At 42.3% G+C, this 20,572-nt stretch overlaps 1 protein-coding gene across 1 annotated transcript in view; it reads left to right on the top strand.

Annotated features, from left to right (window-relative positions):
• The window catches only part of LOC136265511 (leucine-rich repeat serine/threonine-protein kinase 1-like), a 144,420-nt gene that overhangs the window by 102,085 nt on the left and 21,763 nt on the right, over nucleotides 1-20,572 (top strand). Inside the window, exon 15 of the mRNA XM_066060382.1 lies at nucleotides 14,940-16,114. Coding sequence (XP_065916454.1) covers nucleotides 14,940-16,114 — 1,175 coding nt within the window. The remainder of the gene's footprint in view (nucleotides 1-14,939; nucleotides 16,115-20,572) is intronic.

The following is a 20,572-nucleotide window of genomic DNA, read 5'->3' as shown; positions in this document are numbered from 1 at the left end:
TGACATTTGTTCTTCATCATAAGTTACATCATCCCAGCGGAGGTTAACATATTCACTCGCTCTGAAGAAGCCATAAAAGACTATAGTGAATTCTGACCACAGCATAAGCTTTTCTTGGAATGTGTAAGAGGACTGGCGGAGCTGCTCCTTTAAAGTGCGTAGGATGTTGAGGGTAATTGGTAATCTGTTCCGCTGGTTATCACCCTGATGACGACGAATGTCTCTACAGACTAGTTACAGGAGGTTATTTCTTGTGGGATCTTGATAACCGTTCTCAATATGGTCAAGGCGAATAGCTGCCAAGTACACTTTAATGGTCTTATAAGAGATGTGGCGAGCTTCATGTACACAGAAGTATTGTAGCGTTAGAGAAGATGCTGGGTGGGTGTGGAGATTGTACTGGTCGCAAAAGGCGTGGAACTTTGTGAGGCCTGCACTGTATGTATGACGTGTTGATTGGGCAACTCCATGATGCCGGCATTGCAGGAGACTCGCATGAAGGTCTGTGTCGGCCATGCAGGGGTGCTGTCCGGCCTTGGGTTGGCTGTTGGAGCTAGTTTCCAGAACTGGTCCATCTGAAAACGAGATAATGCATCTGCGATATCATTACAAACACCGGGGACATGCAGTACACATACATTCAATTGGTGGTGCACTGCACAAAAGTATAACAGTCTTACTAAGGCCATAGTGTGTGCAGCACGAGTTGACCCCTTGTCCCAGATGTCCACAACTGATTTGTTGTCGCAGTGAAGTATAGGATTTTACGACGCGACCAGAATGAGCCCCATGCATGTACAGCAGATACTATGGCAAACAGTTCCTTCCAGGTGATATCCATCTGTTGCTGGGCAGGCGTCCAACAAGCTTGCAGCCATCTGCCCGACCAGTATGCCCCCAGCCACAAGATCCTGAGGCGTCTGTATAGAGGTGCAGTGTTGGTGATGGTGTCCATTCATTTTTCAGGATGAGGCTTTTCCCTGACCATTTGGGTAAGTAGTTAATCCACCATTGGATATCCAGTTGTGCTTCAGTGGTTAAAGGGATGTGATGATTAAGTTTTTTCACCGTAGTGCTCAGGTCGATCATTCTACGGAGAAACATTCTACCCGCAGGGAGAACTTTGCAGCAAAATGATAGTTTACCGATGACTGAAAACAGCTCCTTTTTAGTGCAGCTATCTTTATGGGTCATCCAATGAAGTTCATGAAGGAGATCTAGTTTCTTTTCAGGTGTTATGCTAGCTTCCATAGTAACTGTGTCTAACTGAATTCCTAAAAATGTTAAGGTGGTGGAAGGGCCTTCCACTTTCGACATCTTAATGGGTGCATTGATCTTGTCACACAATGCAAACATAGCTTGCAGGTTCTGCTTACACACTGGGGAGTCGACGGGGCCGGCAGTAAAGAAATCGTCAAGGTAGTGAAGTAAATTTTGAATGCCATATGTGTGCTGTAAAATCCAGTGAATAGAAGTTGATAGTTCATTGAAGATGTGAGGGGTTGACCTAAGTCTAAAAGGTAAACATGTGTCTACATAGAATTGGTGACACCAGCAGATTCCCAAAAGGTTCCAGTCTTTGGGTCTGACCGGGATGAGACGGAATGCATTTTTTAAGTCTATCTTACTCATGAGAGCTCCAGGTCCTAACGTGTTGATAATTCTATATGCGTCGTCTATGGTGCAGTAAGATAAGGAATATAACGGTGGGTCAATGAAATCATTAATACTAAAATTTTGCGGTGCCGATAAGTGATAAATAATTCGCCACCCTCCGTCATGTTTAGGCACAAGGCCTAAGCCAGAAGTGCGAAAGTTTGGGAGGGGTGGGTGTTGGAAAGGTCCAAGAATACGTCCTGCTTTACACTCCTCAGTGAGGGTGGTGTCAATTACTTTAGGCTGCTGAGATGCAGATTGTAGATTGGTAGCAAAGTAGGTAAATTGAGGTCCTTCGTAGCCGATTGTACAGCCATGTCGTAGATTATTGATAAGTCGCCTGACAAAGGCTTTGTTAGGATGGTTGCTTAACTCACATTCAAGAACAAACGGTCGTAAGGGAGTCCACAGTAGTGGCTTATTGACGCCTGGGCTACCTACAGGAGAGGCAGCTCCTGACCGGGTGGTCACCTCCGCAGTAGTCACATTTATGGAGGTAATTGCAGTATGGGCAGTGGCAGACTGCATTGTTGTAGTCGTGGCAAATTGGCGGCTGCAGCTGGGCCCTTCTCGGGTGAGATAAGTGCCCTGGGGCTTGCCACCTAGTTCCTGGTCCGGTATCTGAAGTTCCCACGTTTGAAATTCCAATGCTTGATGATGACGGACAAAAAGGACATCTGTCAGGGAAATGGTTAGTGGCACCACAATGGGGGCATGGCCAACGTTGTGATTGCATGGCTTTCGAGGTCATGCATTCCAGCCACAAATCTGTGTCGCGGGTATCCCACCTAAGGGATGGGTCATTCGCAGCTTTGGTACGGAACTTTACATCGTAGTTGAGCCATTCTGATTTAGGGTGATCGGAGTTGGCTGAAGTAATAATGCACTGGTACCGTATTAATTCTGCCGCACAAGAAGGATTGAAAGCTGTGCAGACCGATAGGTATACATTCCAGGCCTCCATCGAACTAGCAAAGGAGGATATCCGTTGTGAGGAGGTGCTATGAGGAACGGCTGGCTGTACTGTAAAGGAGTCATCGTCAGAATTCAATCGAAGTGTGACTGATTGCTGGGACAAGGGGTTATGTGTACTAAACATTGATTTAGATAGCAGACTTGCAAAATCAATGTACTCACCTCTGGTGATTTTATCTCTGACTCTAGTTGGGATAACCGGTAGCTGAGTCCTGGTGAGGTTGACTGGTAGCTGAGTCCTGGTGAGGTTGACTGGTAGCTGAGTCCTGGTAAGGTTGACTGGTGGCATAGGTGATGGCAGGGTAGGCAGAGCAGGTGTGATTGTCGGTAGTGAGGTTCTAGCAAGTGTGGCACTAGGTGCTAAAGTGGCTGATGCTACTGCAGTAGTGGATGTAGCCATTTGAATTGGAGCTACCATGGTGGTGTGAGTTGGCCCCGATGCAACAGACAAGTTATCATCATCTACAGTGTTACCCTGGTTTCCTGCAGTTGTGGTTTGATGTTGCTGAAGATAGGTGGCCAGCTGTTCGACAAGTTGTTGTGGCAGGGCCAGAGTGCCAGAATGTGTGGATTGTGTGGTGGAATTTGCTGGTTGAGCATTGGAATTCATTGTATGGGTAACAGAAGTTGTTGATTGAGAGCCCACAGAACTATTAGTATTTGCTACAGAAGTGGTTGTTTGTGAGCCAGCAGCACTCGCAGGATTGGTATTTCCTGGTTGAAGTGAAGAAAAATGATTGTGGAGGCGGTCTACTAACGCAGCCTTGTTCCCTGTTGTAGCCAAATGGTAATGTTTAAGGTGTGACCTCAGTGCGTTTACCGTCAATGCTGCCAGTTGAGGCTTGGGAGCGCCTACTAGGGTGTAAGGCTCGGTTACAGGGAGGTCCTGAGATTCGCGCCGGGTCGCTGGCATTACAATAATGAAGTTACTACAGGTGTGAACAACAAATTCAAATGACACAACACAAACAAAAACAGACTTACGCGCTTGGAGCGTAGACAACGTTGGGTATGTATCCTAGTTGTGATTGTGGCTGAATTCAGCTGTTATTGGCGGCGGAACTTTCGCGGTCCAACAAAATCCACAATATTATTAGCGACAGGCTTTCTCACAATTTCAGCGACGGGTAGTAGCTATCCCACAAGGTAATACGCCAGCAGCAATTCTGTTTCTGAGAATTTCTAAGCTTGCGATTTTTTTTCACACTTCAGGCAACGTGGCGGTTCACGAGATACAGCGCATCATGAGAGCTTGGGTTTAGATTTGAATCTCTCTTAGCGCCTGATAATTTCCGGCTACTCTTAACACCTGATGCACCGGGTATGTTAACTTCAATTTATTGTTAATAATAAATTACATTATACATACACATATATGTCTGTTTCCTACATCTCCCCCTCCCCTCATTGAGTGGCATGGGTGTTGAGGTGGAGGTTATGATAATATAGTGGACTGGCTATCTCCTTCTTATACACATCCTGCTGTACATCTTTCACCCACTTGAACCTCACTGTAGTGAACTCCGTGGCACTGATTGGTCCATAACGTCGGTGGTCTGGTTGATCTCTTACATTATCTATGAAGCGGAACACATAAGCAGTTACACGTAATAGCTTACTAAGAGTGTTGAAGCGATCTAGCATGATGACACAATGTAAACCAACTGTAGGTGTGATGGGTTCAACTGGAACAAACTCAGTTGCTACTGCTGTTGCAACAAGAAGGGGCGGTAGAATTGGCTGATCAAAGGATGGCCATCTGTTAGGTGTAGTGAGCCATGCTGGTCTGTGCTGCCATAATGTGGATGACATCAGTGCCTCTGTGGTGATTCCCCTTGTAAGCAAGTCTGCTGGATTCTCCAGGGTGGGGCAGTATTTCCACTCAGCTGTTGGTAGTAGTGACTGAATCTCAGTTATGCGGTGACGAACAAATGTTGGTAGTTACTTGCGACTATTCACCCAGTGTAATACAATTTGGCTGTCCAACCAAACGAAGATAGATGGGTCTTTGAGGGGAATTGCCTTCACCACAAAGTGGGTCAAACGTGTTGCAACCAATGCCGCCATGAGTTCCAAGCGTGGTAATGTGAGTTCTTTCAGGGGTGCCACACGAGATTTAGCCACTATGAACGATACTCCATCACCCTGTGTGAGAAATACTACAGCACCGTAAGCCTTCAGGCTTGCACCAGCAAATGAGTATAGTACTGGTTGCACGAAAGCTGAAGAAAAGTACCTTCTACTAACAGAAAGTTGAGTGACTGACTTCAAATCAGAGGCAACATCTATCCACTCTTTATGGATCTCTTCATCTAAGGGCTCATCCCAAGCAACCTTACGTATCCACAGCTTCTGCATCAGTATTTTAGCTCTAATAACTACTAGAGCTGCAAGGCCTAGTGGGTCAAATATCTTGGAAAGATCTTGCAAGACTTCTCTTTTAGTCACCAGATGATCATGTGCCAAAATAGTGGGTTTGGCTGCTAGGGAGAGCTTGTCTGTTGTAGGATTCCATCGCAGACCTAGTATGTTGACTGACTAACTGTCATCACTGATGTTGTCTTGAGCTGCAATTGTCACCAACTCAGTACTATTGGATGACCAACTGCGCAAATTCATGTTAGCACTGGACATTATAGCTCTTGCTTCTCTGTAGTAGCTTATGACTGCTTGTTCTGTCGCACCACCAGTTATGACATTGTCTACATACAGGTTTGATCTCATGTCATCAGAAATGGCTGTGTTTTGCTGCTGAAGATGGTACTGCAAAACAGCATTGAGCATGAAAGGTGAGCTTGTCGCACCAAATGGAACGACATTAAACTGATAAATACAAAACTGGCTGGATACATCAGTAGGATCGGTTAACCAGAAGAAGCGAGTATAGTCACTATCATCGGGATGTAGACGGACGTGTAAGAACGCCTTCTCTATATCAGTAGACACTCCAAAGCGATGACTCCTGAAACGAACAAGGATAGAGCATATATCACTAACACAGGGTGAACCGATCAACAGACAGTCATTGAGACATGGATATCCAGACGATTGTCGACAGCTGCAATCAAAAACAATCCGTATAGGAGTTGTTGGCGAGTCTTTCTCAACCGCATGGTGTGGGATGTAGTGGATACTGGATTCATTATCTGTTGACTTTACACGTTCAATAAATCCTCTAGCCTCTTGTTCGACAATGATGCTATTGTATACCATTAGTAGGTTTGGTGTTTTAGCCAGCCGTTTAAGCATTTGACGTGTTCTGTTCTGAGCAATAATGAGGTTGTTGGGTAAGGTGGGAGGATTGGGTCGCCAAGGAAACCTGGCAACGTAAGCCCCATCAGGGTCTCTGGTGATACACAAGGAGATGTAGTGTTGAAGCATATCTTCTTCAGCACTGAGATCACTCATTGACACTCCTACAGATTCCAGGTTCCAAAAACGTTCAAGGTCAAAGTCACATTGTTGATTGACTGTTAACATCATGGTGCTGATGTTTGAGTGCTGAGTGTTAGCCAGCTGCAGTGTTCCTGAGAGAAGGTAGCCCAGTTTAGAAGCCACTGCAGTAGGTCCTCCTCCTACTCCTCTTACAATGTGATCTCCTACAATGTCCCAGTAGTGGTCCACACCAACTAATAGAGAAATCTCAAATTCGCATTCTGCGGAAAGTGGATGAGCCAACTGGAGGTTCTGTAGGTGTGGTAGGTGAGTCATACTGATGCTAGTAGTGTTCTGTAGTGGCGTAGCGATACGTGGTACAATTATCACTGACAGCGGTATAGCATGTCCATCGTTGGTCAACAAGTTGATCATGGCAACATCCATCTTGCGGTTAAGTTGACAGTTTGCTCCAAAGGAAGAGATGTTGATGTCTTCTTGTTGATAAGGTTGAAGCACTAAGGAGCAGGCCAGATCTTGAGTGATAAATGATCGCTGGGATCCCTCGTCAAATAGCAGGTTGGCTACTGTACTTCTGTTCCCATGTGAGACTGTTGCTATAGCAGTCTTGAGTAAGCATACTCTGTTCAGTGTAGTGCAGGATGGTGGCAAAGTCATGGACAATGAGGTAGTGTCAGTTGTGTTAGAGCTCACAGGATTTGTTGGTGGGAGATTACAGATCTGCGGCTGTGTATTGTTAGCTGGTGGAATGGGATAACCTGAGACTGCACCAGTGTGGTGTTGTCCAACATGCGTAGGTTGTGAGGAGTGTCCAGTATGTGGCTTAGCATGTTGGCCAGTGGGTTGTGGCTCATAACTGCATAGGCTCGTGTGATGCTTACGCCTACAATTGTGACATCTGTGCTTGGAATTACAGTAGGAGACCTTATGATGACCCAAGCAATTGAAGCAGAGCTTTTCTTGACGAACTACAGCTGAGCGTTGCTTTGGGTCCTTGATAACATCACACACAGAAGGGAAGTGTGGGCAATTGCAGAATGGACACTGGCTCCACCAATAGACTTGTTAGTAGCTGCAGCATGAAACAGTGCAGTCGGTGGCAAGGTAGAATTATGAGCATCTGTCTGTGATGATGATCCTGCCTCAAGAATGTAAATTTCAGTGAGGATGGCTTCTTGCAGTTCATCAATTTTCCACTCTTGTCTCCCATGTGCCCTGGCTAGGTTCTGTTTGATCTTAGGTGGAATTTTCCCAAGAATGATAGTGACAAGCATGCTGCTGTAAGTGTCCTGTGATTTTCCAAGTGAAGCCAGGCTACGGATGTGCCCTTCAATAGTGTCGTGAAACTCACGTAGGCTGGCGAGTGTACCACTAGGACTATGGATATCAATTAAAGCTTGCATGTGAGCCTCTATCTGTTTATGTGGTTGACCAAAACGTTCCTTTAACAGGTCAATGGAGTGTTGGTAATTAGCATTAGTCAGTTGGAAACCTGCAATAACACGAGCTGCTTCTCCTTGTAGTTGGCTTCTGAGATAACTCAACTTCTGTACTCCAGTTAAGGAGGTGCTATTGTGTACAGATGCTTCAAAGGTATCCCAGAATGACTGCCACAGAATGGGATTGCCACTGAATTGTGGTAATTCTAACTTAGGTAGACGGGTAACAGTGCTTGCATGATCTGCCTGACACTCGGTGGCAGGTGGGGGAGGTGCACGTGGAGAGGTTGTTGTGTCTCTTGCAGTGATAGAACTTAGGCGGTGGGTTATCTTGGCTTTTGCTCTTGATATCGCAGCGTTGGTCTCTTCAGCTTGCAGTATTTCAGCTTCGATGGCCTCGTCTTCTTCAGTAGCTTCAAGTATCTTAGCGTCTAATGGGGTTATAAGTTCGTGCTTACGTATAAGCTGATCATGGAGATCCCTCAGAGTGGCTGTATTATCTTCGCTGAGGGGTTGTGGGTTCGCTAACACTTCGTCAACGCTCGCCAATATCTTCTTAAGGTGTGTTCTGTATCCTCTCCGCAAACATTGGGCTCGCTTAATGTCCGCCATAATCCGTCTTCTTCAGCTCACAGCACCAAAATGAGGTGGAGGTTATGATAATATAGTGGACTGTACCTGGTCACAGCACCAAAATGAGGTGGAGGTTATGATAATATAGTGGACTGTACCTGGTCACAGCACCAAAATGAGGTGGAGGTTATGATAATATAGTGGACTGTACCTGGTCACAGCACCAAAATGCTGCGAAACGTTCCTATCCTGGCCAGGTCCGACTCGGGATTGGCGGAGTGGAGGGGATTCGAGCCACGTACAATCTGAACACCTCGTGTTGTACCCACAATCGAAAGTATATAACCTACACGTGCAGTACAGACATGCGCACAATATAATAACTAAATAATTAGAGTTCTAAATAGGGAATTTACTGTTCAGTCGTCACGACAGGTGTACAGTCTATGTCATTTCCAGGCAGGGTCCTCGATTAGCCTTCTGGTGGGGTGTTTGACACGTGTAGAGCGGCGGAGTTCATCTGGTGATTGTTGTGGGAGTTCCTCTGGTGAGTGTTGTAGTTCTTCTGGCAATTGCTGTGGTGACAGTTCAGCAGGAAGTACAGGTTGATTGAGGCTAACAGGGATGGACAAGGGAGCACGTCTTTTTATAAAGTATCGGTTACGAATAAAAACTCTGCCACTTTGGAAGTTGAAATTTGTGCTGCCATTCCGGTGCAAAGGAGCGTCTGTGGGCTGGGAGTGTGTCCTGGACAGGGTGCCCATATAGCTTTTGTGCTGGTGAGAGGCTGTCCTTACGGGATGGCGTATTCCGGTATTGTAGGAGGGCTCGACATAGGTGTTCATGATCTATCTGTCGGCCATTCCATGATGTGGAGATGAGTTTTTTCATTGCCTTAATGGTGGCTTCTATTTTCCTGTTGCTTTGTGGGTAATACAGGAATGAAAGCTTGTGTGTAAAGCCCCACTGTCTTGCAAAGTCATTGAATTTCTTGGATTTGAATTGGGGACCACCATCTGACCACACTGTCTCTGGAATTGCTGTGCGGCAGAAGGATTGCCTGATGGCTGTGATAACTTGACCAGAAGTTGTGCCCTGATCCATGGAGATAATGGCTGGCCAATCGGTGTAACAATCAACTAAGATCAGGTAGTTTCGTCCTGCGTATGCACAAAGATCAACTGCAATTTCTTGGAATGGCCGTGATGGTCTTGGTTTCTAGATTATTGGTTTTTTTGCATTTGAGGGTAAGTGGTCTTGACATTTTTGACTCTTAAGGATAACATTGTCTATTGCGTTATCTATCTCTGGCCAGTGCACAGTAAGCCGGGCTCGTTGTTTGGTTCTTACTGACCCTTGATGTGATTCATGTAGTTGTGATAGCACTTCTTTCCGCATTTGTGTGGGGATCAGTAGACGGCATCCGTTGACAATGAGGTTGTCATCCAATGTGAGATGCTGCCTGACATTACAGTACTTCCTACATGGTTCTGGTAGTTGATGGTGATGGGTAGGAAATCCATTGAGGATAAACCCTTTGAGCATCTGGTTCTCGTCATCCTGTTCTGCTGCTTTGCAAAGGTGGTTTAAGGGTGTGTTCACTGGTGTGTCGTAGCTCTGCAATGGACATCTCCTGATTGTTAAAGGCATCGACTTCTGCAAGCATTTCAGTTGATAGTGGGTCAGATGCTGGACTACGCGAGAGGGCATCTGGGGCATTGTTCTTGCTGCCCTTGCACCGCTCAGCGGTGAAATTGTAGGCTATGAGCCTTGTTTTAAGTCGTAATCTAGGATTTTCAACCTCATCCAGGCGATATGAATTGAGGATTGGGAGCAGGGGATTGTGGTCTGTGATCACTGTAAAATGCTGTAGTCCTGATAGGAAGATCTTGCATTTTAGGGTGGCCAAGCATACAGCTAGCATTTCTAGCTCTATTGTGGCATATCGTGATTCAGCGTCTGAGAGGAAACGAGATCCTGCCTGGATGAGGGTCCAGGTGCCATCTTTCGACCTCTGTTGGAGGATAAATCCCAGACCTTGTCTGCTTGCGTCGGTACACAGCCGTGTGGGCTTGTTCAGATCGAAGAAAGACAACGTTGGCGCAGTAGTGAGGGAACCCTTGGCCTTCATGAAGTCATTGTCATGGTGTGGTGTCCAGAAAAAATCGTTTTTGGTGCTAAGCAATGGGCGTAGAGGTGTAAGCAACAATGCCATAGAGTTGTTGCATGTGGAGAGCTGATTTGCCAAACCAAAGAAAGAGCGCAGATCAGAGCGATTAGCTGGTGTTGGAAAGTTGTTGATGGCATCTGTGATGGATGAATCCACCTGGTATCCTTCAGCGGATAGGTGGAATCCAGCGAAAGAGATTTCAGTTTGACAGAATTTACATTTGTCCATGTTTAGAGTGATGTTCATGTCTGCACATCGTTGTAAGACTGCTCTGACATGGTTGGCATGTTGTACAGTGTCATGGCCATATATGACTATGTCATCTATGATGCGACGAAATCCTGATAGGCCTGCAAAAGCGTCCGCCATGCGGCAATTGTAATGTTCAGATATTGATGATATTCCGTAAGGGGCACATAGGTATGTGAATCTGCCATGCAAGGTGATGAAAGTTGTTAACAGTTGGCTTTCTGGGTCTAGAGGGCATTGATGGTAACCTTTCATGGCATCTAGGATGGTGAAGAATTTAGCCTTAGTTGCGGAGATGTCGGCGACGGCTTCTGCTGGTGTTGCGGATTGATATAGCTCGCGTTTCACATAGTGATTCAAATGGGAGAGATCCACGCACATGCGGATGCTGTCTGAGTTTTTCTTGGGGGTTACTACGATTGGTGCACACCATTCAGTAGCTTCAGTGATTGGGGCAATGATATTTTGTTTCTGTAGGAGTTCTAGTTCAGCTTTCAGTTTCTCACGGTATGCAAAGGGGATGGTTCATGGTGTGCTGACGCGGAATGGTTTTGCATTGTTGGTGAGATGGATGTGGAATTGCTTACCTTCCATTATTTTGATGTTCCATCAAACACCGTTGGAAATTCTTTCATCATTTGCTCTTGTGTGATTGGAATCTGTTGGTCTACTAGGGAAGTTGTGTTGGAGTGTGATGGTAAAGCTTTGACGCTGGGTTGTGTCTGGGGTGGTGGTTGTGGGTAACACGGTGGCAGAATCCCAAGTGCTTTGCAGGCTTTCCATAACATGATGATGCCGTTGATTCCCGTGAAGATGTGCAGGTCTGCCTGATAGGTCCTGTTTTCAAGGTTAAACGTAACAGGAAGTCATCCAATAGGGTGCATTTGAGTGCCATTGGCAGCTCTAGGAACAATGCTGGATGGTAGCAGGTTGTCAACGTGTTCATTGAGGTTGCACAAGGCCTTAGTGCCAGCTGCTGATATGTCAGCCCCAGAGTCGGGAAGCACCTCCATAGTGTTTGAGCCATTGGTAGAGTAGATTTGGACAGTGATTGTTGGTACTGGATCGGTGAATCTGTCATGGTGGACACCAGATAATAGTGGCTTATCAGCTGTGATGGCTGTGAGTGCCTCCGTTGTATTTGGTTGGGGATGTAGCTGGCGAGCACCTTTACTACGGCAGACCTTGGCAAAATGGCCAACCTTATGGCAGTGGTGGCATGTTTGGGTGAACGCTGGGCACTGGCTGCATCCTGTTGGGTGTGATTTGGCTCCACATGCAGGACAGGTGGGGTGTGGGTTGCAAAATCTGTCATCATGTCGCCTTTGCAGGGCAGCGACCGATTCCCAGGGTTGTGTCATTAAATTTGTGCGCTGTTTCTTGGCTGCTTCATATGCCTGACATAATATTATGCTGATTGCCTTAGGTATCGTGAGGTCTGCTTCTTGAAGGAGGTCTTCTATGGTGTCTCCATCCAGCAACCCTTCAATTATCTGGTCCCGAATGTGTTTCTGGGTGCACGCGTCAGAACAATAGTTACACGTTTTACTAGTTCTCGTAATGCTACGAGGAAATCGTCGAACGACTCGCCATGCTGCTGTGTACGTCGCCTAAGGTTCCTTCTCTCGACTGACTCATTAATATGTCCATTTACATAACGTTGAATGGCAGTTATAATTGATTGTGCGTTACCTTTTTGCTCTTCCGTGAGGCCAAGGTTTTGTACAATGGCTAGTGTGTCTCTCGAGAAGCACAGGGTAAGGGCTTGTACTTGCTTGGCAGCTTCTTCTCCCGCTAGTCCTAATAGACTGCCGTATGACTCCCACTGGGACTTCTAGGCCTCAAACTCTGATCCGTGGTCCAGTTGTAGGTCAAATTTGGGCAAGTCTCCTTGGCGAATTACGTAAGGCATTCTTTCTCCGGCTTCTGGTCTGGGTCCTGGTGAAAGCAAACAGCAAACAATACTAACTAAACAGAATGAAGTGTCACCTTCCGGGGTGCCTCTGACCGGCACTAGGGAACCAATTGGCTGGTTAAATAAGGTACCACACGTTTGTAGTTGGTTTACACAGGTCGTGTTAGCTGCTCACAGCGCCATGTGTGGTATAGTAACACTAATTAGAATCCCAATCACGCGATCTGTACAAGGCATTAATAGGAATTACTTATGACCTAACTACATAGATAAAACACCTCATACTACCTAAATATACATACACATATATGTCTGTTTCCTACAGTTAGTAGGATGGTAGTGTTTGTGTACGTATTTACATGTACCACCAGACTAGGCCTGAGCCTAATGCTCAAAATTTACCTATTATTCTTTCCAGAATTTCTCAAAATTTTCTCCTATTTTTCTTATTTTATTCTTGTATCTAGCCTAATAATTCTCAGTTTCTGCGGCTAGTCACTTGGTTTTCAAGATGCTCGTAAGGAGTTTTGCCAAGAACTAATTAATAACCATTATATAACAATATTATGAAGCATTCCATCTTACATACCATTTTTGTAACCATATCAGTAGTTACAACAAACATAGAAAAGCTATGTGCAGTAACTAGAGTTCATAATAATATAACTGGTAGTAACAATTTCAAGTGCTGTCGATTATTGGCTGCTGGTGTATTTAAACTGTAGCTGTAGCTGCATATTAAGATAATGATATCATTATATCAATCAGTATACTCAAAGACTTGAAGAAGATACACTAGTACAAGATGTACAAGCTTCAGAATTGTAGATAATCATGCAGTTAAATCCCTGATACTGAATGCAAATCGTTAACTTGAAATGACCTGGCTGCTCTATTAGAGTATTTGAGCGTTCTATTAGAGTATATCGATCTTTTAGAAGCTTTTCAGCCTCTTTTTGCAGCACTCCTATAATAACAAGTACACGAAAAAATTTGGAATTTTCAACTAGAGTAGGGACCATAGCACATCGATAAAAAGTACTGAAACAAGTTGAAGTAGTCCATGATATTAAATCACAGTAAAACAATAAGAAGTGTTATATCCCTACTGTGCTCAAAATACCATAACGGAAATACACAGTAGGGATATAACACTTCTTATTGTTTTACTGTGATTTAATATCATGGACTACTTCAACTTGTTTCAGTACTTTTTATCAATGTGCTATGGTCCCTACTTTAGTTGAAAATTCCAAATTTTTTCGTGTACTTGTTTGTTAACTTTTTTTGTAAATAATTTTATTATGACTGGTGAACCCACGCATACCGCATCTGAAATGGGCGCCGCGCGCCCCAGCTATATCAATTATCATCTGAAAAGTGAAGTATCCATTACACTTCGTTGTCAGCTACAGTATGTTCAACTCGTTACACAGCAATACGAATCAAGAACTTTTCCGGAAGAACCTCTGCAATCTACGCATACCAAAAGAAATGGTGCCGCACCCCAATTTTATTAATTATCGTCTGAAAAGTGAAGTATCCATTACGCTTTGCTGTTGGCTATGTTCAACCCGTTACACAGCAATACGAATCAAGAACTACTTGAAAAGTGCCTTTGCAATCAAAATAGCCACTATGAAAAATAGAACGATTTCCGTTTCGAAGGGAAGCCATCACGTGCTCACGCCAAATCGACACCTTTCCCTGTCTGCAAAGATGAATGGGACACAAAGGAGGACACTGGTAAGTCCATGAAGAATGCATTGTACGTACTGCAGTATGCCAAAAGGCACCTGTCGGGCCGAAGCGACGTCAAACAAGGAAAAAAATCAAGCCTGTAGCTTTAGCAGTTATCGAGTTACGCTTGTCTGAAGGCATCAGTCAGTTACTTACTTACTTACTCAGTCAGTAGAAAATTCCGTCGAATAAAATGTTTTTAAAATTCCGTAGCAACTTGTTGAAAGCGTTTCGGGTCGATCCGAAAGCTTGTTTGGGCTTAGTTTTACCTCACCAATACTGCCTCGTCGCCGTCAGGGAAAATTGAGGTTGGTTTTTGGATGATTTTATTTCGTGGGCCACGTCTACTGCCTTTGTGGTCCCTACTATATAGTTACTATCGTACTGTATGATGTTAGCTATACATCATTCTTAGTAGCTTAACTTTTCTTCTAGCTACTTAAGAAGACACATGCCCCTTAATTCCATCAATTATTCCCGTGGACGTCCGATAGTTCTAAAATTATTCTTGTAGCAATCCTATACTATTCCGGAATTATATTCACAAAATTGGTGACCCATTATTCTCAAAATTATTCCAGAACAATAAGCGCAGGCCTACACCAGACCATTTATAAGTAGCATTGTATAGCAAATGACAATTCCAAGTTATTGTCTGACATGTATGCTTGGACAACTTATAACTGTCTCTGAGTTTAATGCATTCATTTTAATGTAAAGTATATGGTCTCAAAGTACATGTATATCTAACAATCGTGTATAACCCTGTCCAGTGTTTAGGGTATCGTAATTTCTGTACATCTTTACTGTTTTGTTATTCTTGTAGCCATTGGTGATGATGGCAAGGTGAACATGTATCAGGTTCAACGGATTTTAGATGACTGTGGGGTACCCACGAAATATTTTGAAGCAATTTATAGGCTTCTGTGCAAATTTGAAATTGCAGTATCATTGGACTCAAATACATTTTTGTTACCATCTGTCTTGAAGACCAACCCAAAAAATAAATTGTACTCCAGTGTAAATTGCAATTTTCCCCGTGCTGCAATTCCATGTTCTGTTAGGCAGAAGCAATGTATGGATGGGACTACAGTATTATCAGTGGCTGATTGTGTAAAATCAACACACAAATGCATTAATCTTCATCCAACTGGTATGTGTTACCGAAGGCTGTTCCTTGCATATCATGTGCCAGAAACGTTTTGGCGAAAACTTATTCCTCGTTTTATAGTTTCTGCAGAGAGCTTCTATCGTATTATTTTAAACAACTGCATTCCTGGTGTGAATGTTGAGAAACTAAACAATGCAGGTGATGCGGTGATCTGCAATAACCAATGTAGATGGTTGTATTGGAGTAACGGAATTACTCTTACTTTCGGAAATAATGATGTCCTGCTTTGTGTCAATGGGTTATACAAATCAGATATTGATGATCTTCAAAGAGAATCCCTTTCCATTACTGTGGACAAGATTTCAACAACACTGTTTCAGTATGAAGATGAATGGAAAGACAGAAAGAAATCTAAAAAAGATGGAGTGGAAGTAAATGTTCCTGACTATTTGGTTCATTCAAGTATTGAAGAAAATGGTAACACTCATTCTTCCCTTAATTTGGGTCGTCAAATTTTTTCTCATGTTTTAGAAATTCTTAATGAGCTGTGTACAGAAATGTTTGATGGATGCTCCGAAAAAGGAATTTATTCTGATTCTTATTTTAGTCAGTTAGCAATTTGTCCATATTGCTATGGTGACAAACGAGTACCAGATTCCGACAGTGACAATGATGTCACTACAACTGACCAACGTGTAAGAGCTAATACTTTACATAGCTGGATCCAACAGTCCATCAGGTTAATTCATGTCAATAGGAATGCTGCAGCTCCTATAGCTAATTCATATGGTTTTGACATTCAGTTTTGCATTTTGAAAGCACAGGAGTGTGGTAAAGTCTTCTGTCCTAGTCATAAAGAAATTGAACTGGGGTATCTTACTCCAGACTTGGTATGTTATATGTATGTAATGTACATTAATTTTAGTATTACAAATTTTAATTCTTCGTAACAAACTCTATTTGTGACCGGGTCTGCAAAAATAGGGCATGAGGGCACTGTCATTTCTGTTACTTGTATTAGAAAGCCAATTAATTGCTTAATGCCTGAAAATTTTTCAGTCACATTGTAGTGGCACAAAAAGTTATGGGAGATAAAAATTTGAAAAGTTAGTGTGCCTACATGCCCTACTTTTTGCAGGCCTGGTCACATTTTATGCTGAAATATCCTATAGTCAGTTCATGTTCACCTTGTCCCTTGTTTTCATTAACAACTTTTGTTACATGGGGCAGCTTCCCAAACACTTAGTGGTTCTGTAAAACCATTTAAACACGGGAACTGTTTTGATAAGTGTAAGAACAATATTATTAGGTTTTAAAATTCTTATATATTTGGTATTTTATTCCTGTACTGAGATATGTCCTGTTAAAAGGGTACAATCAAGTGTGATGCCTTTTTGTCATTTTCACAAGAAATAAATAATATTATGAATTAAACTAATGCAGGACTTACCATTTAGCAATGAAGTAATTAATTGTATTTGCAATTGAGAGAAGGTTTGTGAAGTACAGTATCTGGGAAGTATACAGCAACAATTAACAATTTTCACTTTAAATACTTGACACTTATTGCATGTAGCTATAGGCACAAGTACACAAAAAATTGGAATTTTCAACTAAAGTAGGGACCATATCATATTGATAAAAAGTACTGAAACAAGTTGGAGTAGACCATGATATTAAATCACAGTAAAACAATAAGTAGAAGTGTTATCAAACAGTACCGTACTGTTTATGTAAGGATCCCCCCGAAAATGACGTGCGCTGCCTAAAATGCCACCTTTAAAAATCATCCTAGAGACATCTTACGCCACGAAAATCACCTTTACTGAATAATATTAGTCCATCTAACATGAAATACAGCATTAAAACAAGAAAACACTTACTGGTGACCAGATAGAGAATTTTTAAATACCTCCAAAACTTGAAATTTCGTCTCACTCACTGACCACAGTCGCAAGCCTAGAGCCCAAACGAAGCAGCGCATGGTCACCATTTTACACCACAAGAACAAACTCGCTGGTGGGATGTGCCTTTTGGGGTTCTGATGTGTGTACATCATGTGCGCCTTGTTTTCCTTTTATCTTCAATCAGGTTGGCTGTCTTCCTTTTCAAACATCAAAACCATACCTAGGCATTAATTTTCCATATCAATACTTTACCACAAAATTATTTCAGAAAGCGCTTATGCTGCTGAAAGAGTTGGGCGCTTATAATTTCAAGTGCTGCACGTGAAACTTTAAGGCTGCTGAGTTGTCACTTCGACTTTTGCCAATTCCTGGACTGCAATCGACGAAGAGATTTGTTATTTAATAGATGGACTGATACCTGACGGCTTGTTCCTCTGAACACACTAACTCAGCCAGATGGCGCGATCAGCGAGTGATTGGATAGTACTTGAGTGGAAATTGTATTACTTCATTCTGTTAGTCGAGACTAAGCTCCAGACAACTGAAAGGGCCTGTTTGTTCAAACAACCTCTGGCACTAGTGAATATAACGTGGAACATCGTACTGAGACAGGTCATAGATCTGAGCATCACTACTACTACGATCAAAAGTAAGCTATGCACACTACTACGGGTCTATGTGCTTCCAATTTTAGCACAGTACGTACTTTAATAAGCTGTACAGGAACTTAATAGCTAGCTCACAAGTTACACTGTAACTAGCTGTGCTACAACAAAAAACTAAGCAAACTAGTATTTTTAAAACTGTTAATTTAAAAATGATGTAGGGATCTATATAATAAATAGTAGTGAAACAAGAGATGAATGATGGTATTACAGCATGTCCCTACTTTGGCATTGAGCACAAATTATAGCTAATGTGTCAAAGTAGGGACTTTCCAACTGAGCTATGCTGTAATACTATCATTCATCTCTTGTTTCACTACTTTTTATTGCATAGATCCCTACATCATTTTAAAATCAATTTTTAAAAATACTACGTATCCCTACTACGTTCAAGATAACATAACAGAAATTCCCAGTGGGGATATAACACTTCTTATTGTTTTACTGTGATTTAATATCATGGACTACTCCATCCTGTTTCAGTACTTTTTATTGATGTGCTATGGTCCCTACACTAGTTGAAAATTCCAAATTATTTTGTGTACTTGTTTGTTGTTACAGCTGAAATGAGGAATGATCCATCAGTAAAAAGACTAGACAACTACTTGCTAAAATGAGACTCATTTTAATGCCTACTTTTGGCTAGCTAGCATCTTGAAATGAGAAGGGATTAAAGTGAATCTCATTTAAGCAAGTAGTCGTCTAATCTTGTTTCCTTACTTTTTACTGCTGGATCATTTCTCATTTCAGCTGTAACATTTTTGAACTTGTTTCCTTACTTTTTGTAGCATGTACATTATACCAATCCCTACTTCCATTTAAAAATTTAGATTTTTTAAATACCTAGTTTGTTTACTTTTTTGTCTAGCTAGCTAGCTAGCTACATTATACTCTTTTTGTTTTCCACATAGTATAAATATCAGTTAAAGCAGCTATCTTTTACCTTTTTACACAATAAGCGCCTCTAAAATATTTATCATTTTGTCTTTTAAAGCTATTACAGCAACTGTTAAAGGCTTCAGCTGCATTTCTAATGGGCTAAATATTTATGATTTTATAGCAAAGCATCACTGGATAGTCCACCATTAAGAGTATAACCCTTGTATATAGGCCTGATATAGTTGTGTATAATGAAGAACTGAAAACTGCGTCATTACTGGAGCTCACCTGCCATTCAATTCTAATACTGACCTTACTGCTGAGCGTCAATGTAAAGAAGGAAAGCCTGAGTACAAACAAATAGTTTTTGCGTCTGATCGTCTAGAATTTGGATGCCTTGACCATTACCTTAATGAAATTGAAAAACATTTTGAAACAAAGCTTCTCCCATTCCAAAACAGTACTCAACAGAGCTGCAGCAATTGCTATCACTGCTTCTCAGAGAATATTCTTTGCCCGTAGCAACCTGGCTTGGACTAATTAATTAATTTTAATTGTTTTTTTTGTTTGTTTGTTTTTGTTTTGTATCCATCCTTGCCTTACCTACTTTGACTTTGGTCTTTGTGGTTGCATGTGACCAAAGAATTGTACATATTATTTAACACTTCATCTAATTTGAAGGTTCAACAAAATTTGTTATGACAGGTGAACCCACACATATCGCATTTGAATTGTCACAGTGTGCCCAGTTATATCAATCTAAACCAAAACAGCCAAGCTGTAAAAAAAGAGTGCGGCCCCCAAAAAGGCCAAGATGAAAAAAGATGTGAAATCCAAGGTGGCGGCCAAGAAATGGCTGTGATGGTAGGTTAATGGCAAAAATTTTAATTTTGACAATTCAGGTGAATTTGCGTTGCCTCCTCCACTAGGATTCGGCACCAAATTCACCTGAATTGTCATAATTAAAATTTTTGCCATTAACCTACCATCACAGCCATTTCTTGGCCGCCACCGTAGATTTCACATCTTTTTTCATCTTGCCTTTTTGGGGGCTGCACTCTTTTTTTACAGCTTGGCTGTTTTGGTTTAGATATCACTTCTTTTTGTATTGCAAGCCACAAAACTCGCCATATGGCTTTGATGCTTCCTTTTAACTTGTTTTTTTCTTCTTCTTTACTGTAGGAATTGTGGAACAAAGGAGTGTGTATAGCTTTTGTCTGATGAAATATTTGTATATTTAACATTGAATGATGATTATCACATACTGTAGTTAATAAGGTGACTTCTTACATAACTGAACTGTAGCTGAAACTCTCATTGTTTGTAGCTGAATTCTTTTCAGGTTGATTTATTTCTTGCTGAACTCTCTACAAGATGATTTGTTTCTAGCTGAACTCTCTATAGGGTGATTTGTTTGCAGCTGAATTCTGTACTTGGTGGTTTCTTTGTAGCTGAACTCTCTACAAGGTGACTTGTTCTAGCTGAACTCTCTACAGGGTGGCTGAACTCTCTACAGGGTGATTTGTTTGCAACTGAACTGTCTACAAGATAATTTGTTTCTAGTTGATTTCTCTATAGTGTAACTTGATTGTAGCTGAACTCTCTACAGGATGGTTTCTTTGTAGTTGATCTCTCTACAGGGTGACTTGTTTCTAGCTGACCTCTCTACAGGGTGACTTGTTTCTAGCTGATCTCTCTACGAGGTGATTTGTTTCTAGCTGAACTCTCTATAAGGTTATCTGTTTGTAATTGAACTCTCTACAGGATGGTTTCTTTGTAGCTATCACTCTACAGGGTGAGTTGTTTCTAGCTGATCTCTCTACAGGGTGACTTGTTTCTAGCTGATCTCTCTACAGGGTGAGTTGTTTCTAGCTGATCTCTCTACATGGTGACTTGT

Source organism: Dysidea avara, chromosome 9 (genome assembly GCF_963678975.1).
Source record: "Dysidea avara chromosome 9, odDysAvar1.4, whole genome shotgun sequence".
NCBI classification, from domain to species: Eukaryota; Metazoa; Porifera; class Demospongiae; order Dictyoceratida; family Dysideidae; genus Dysidea; species Dysidea avara.
This window is presented reverse-complemented; position numbering and strand designations above follow the sequence as displayed.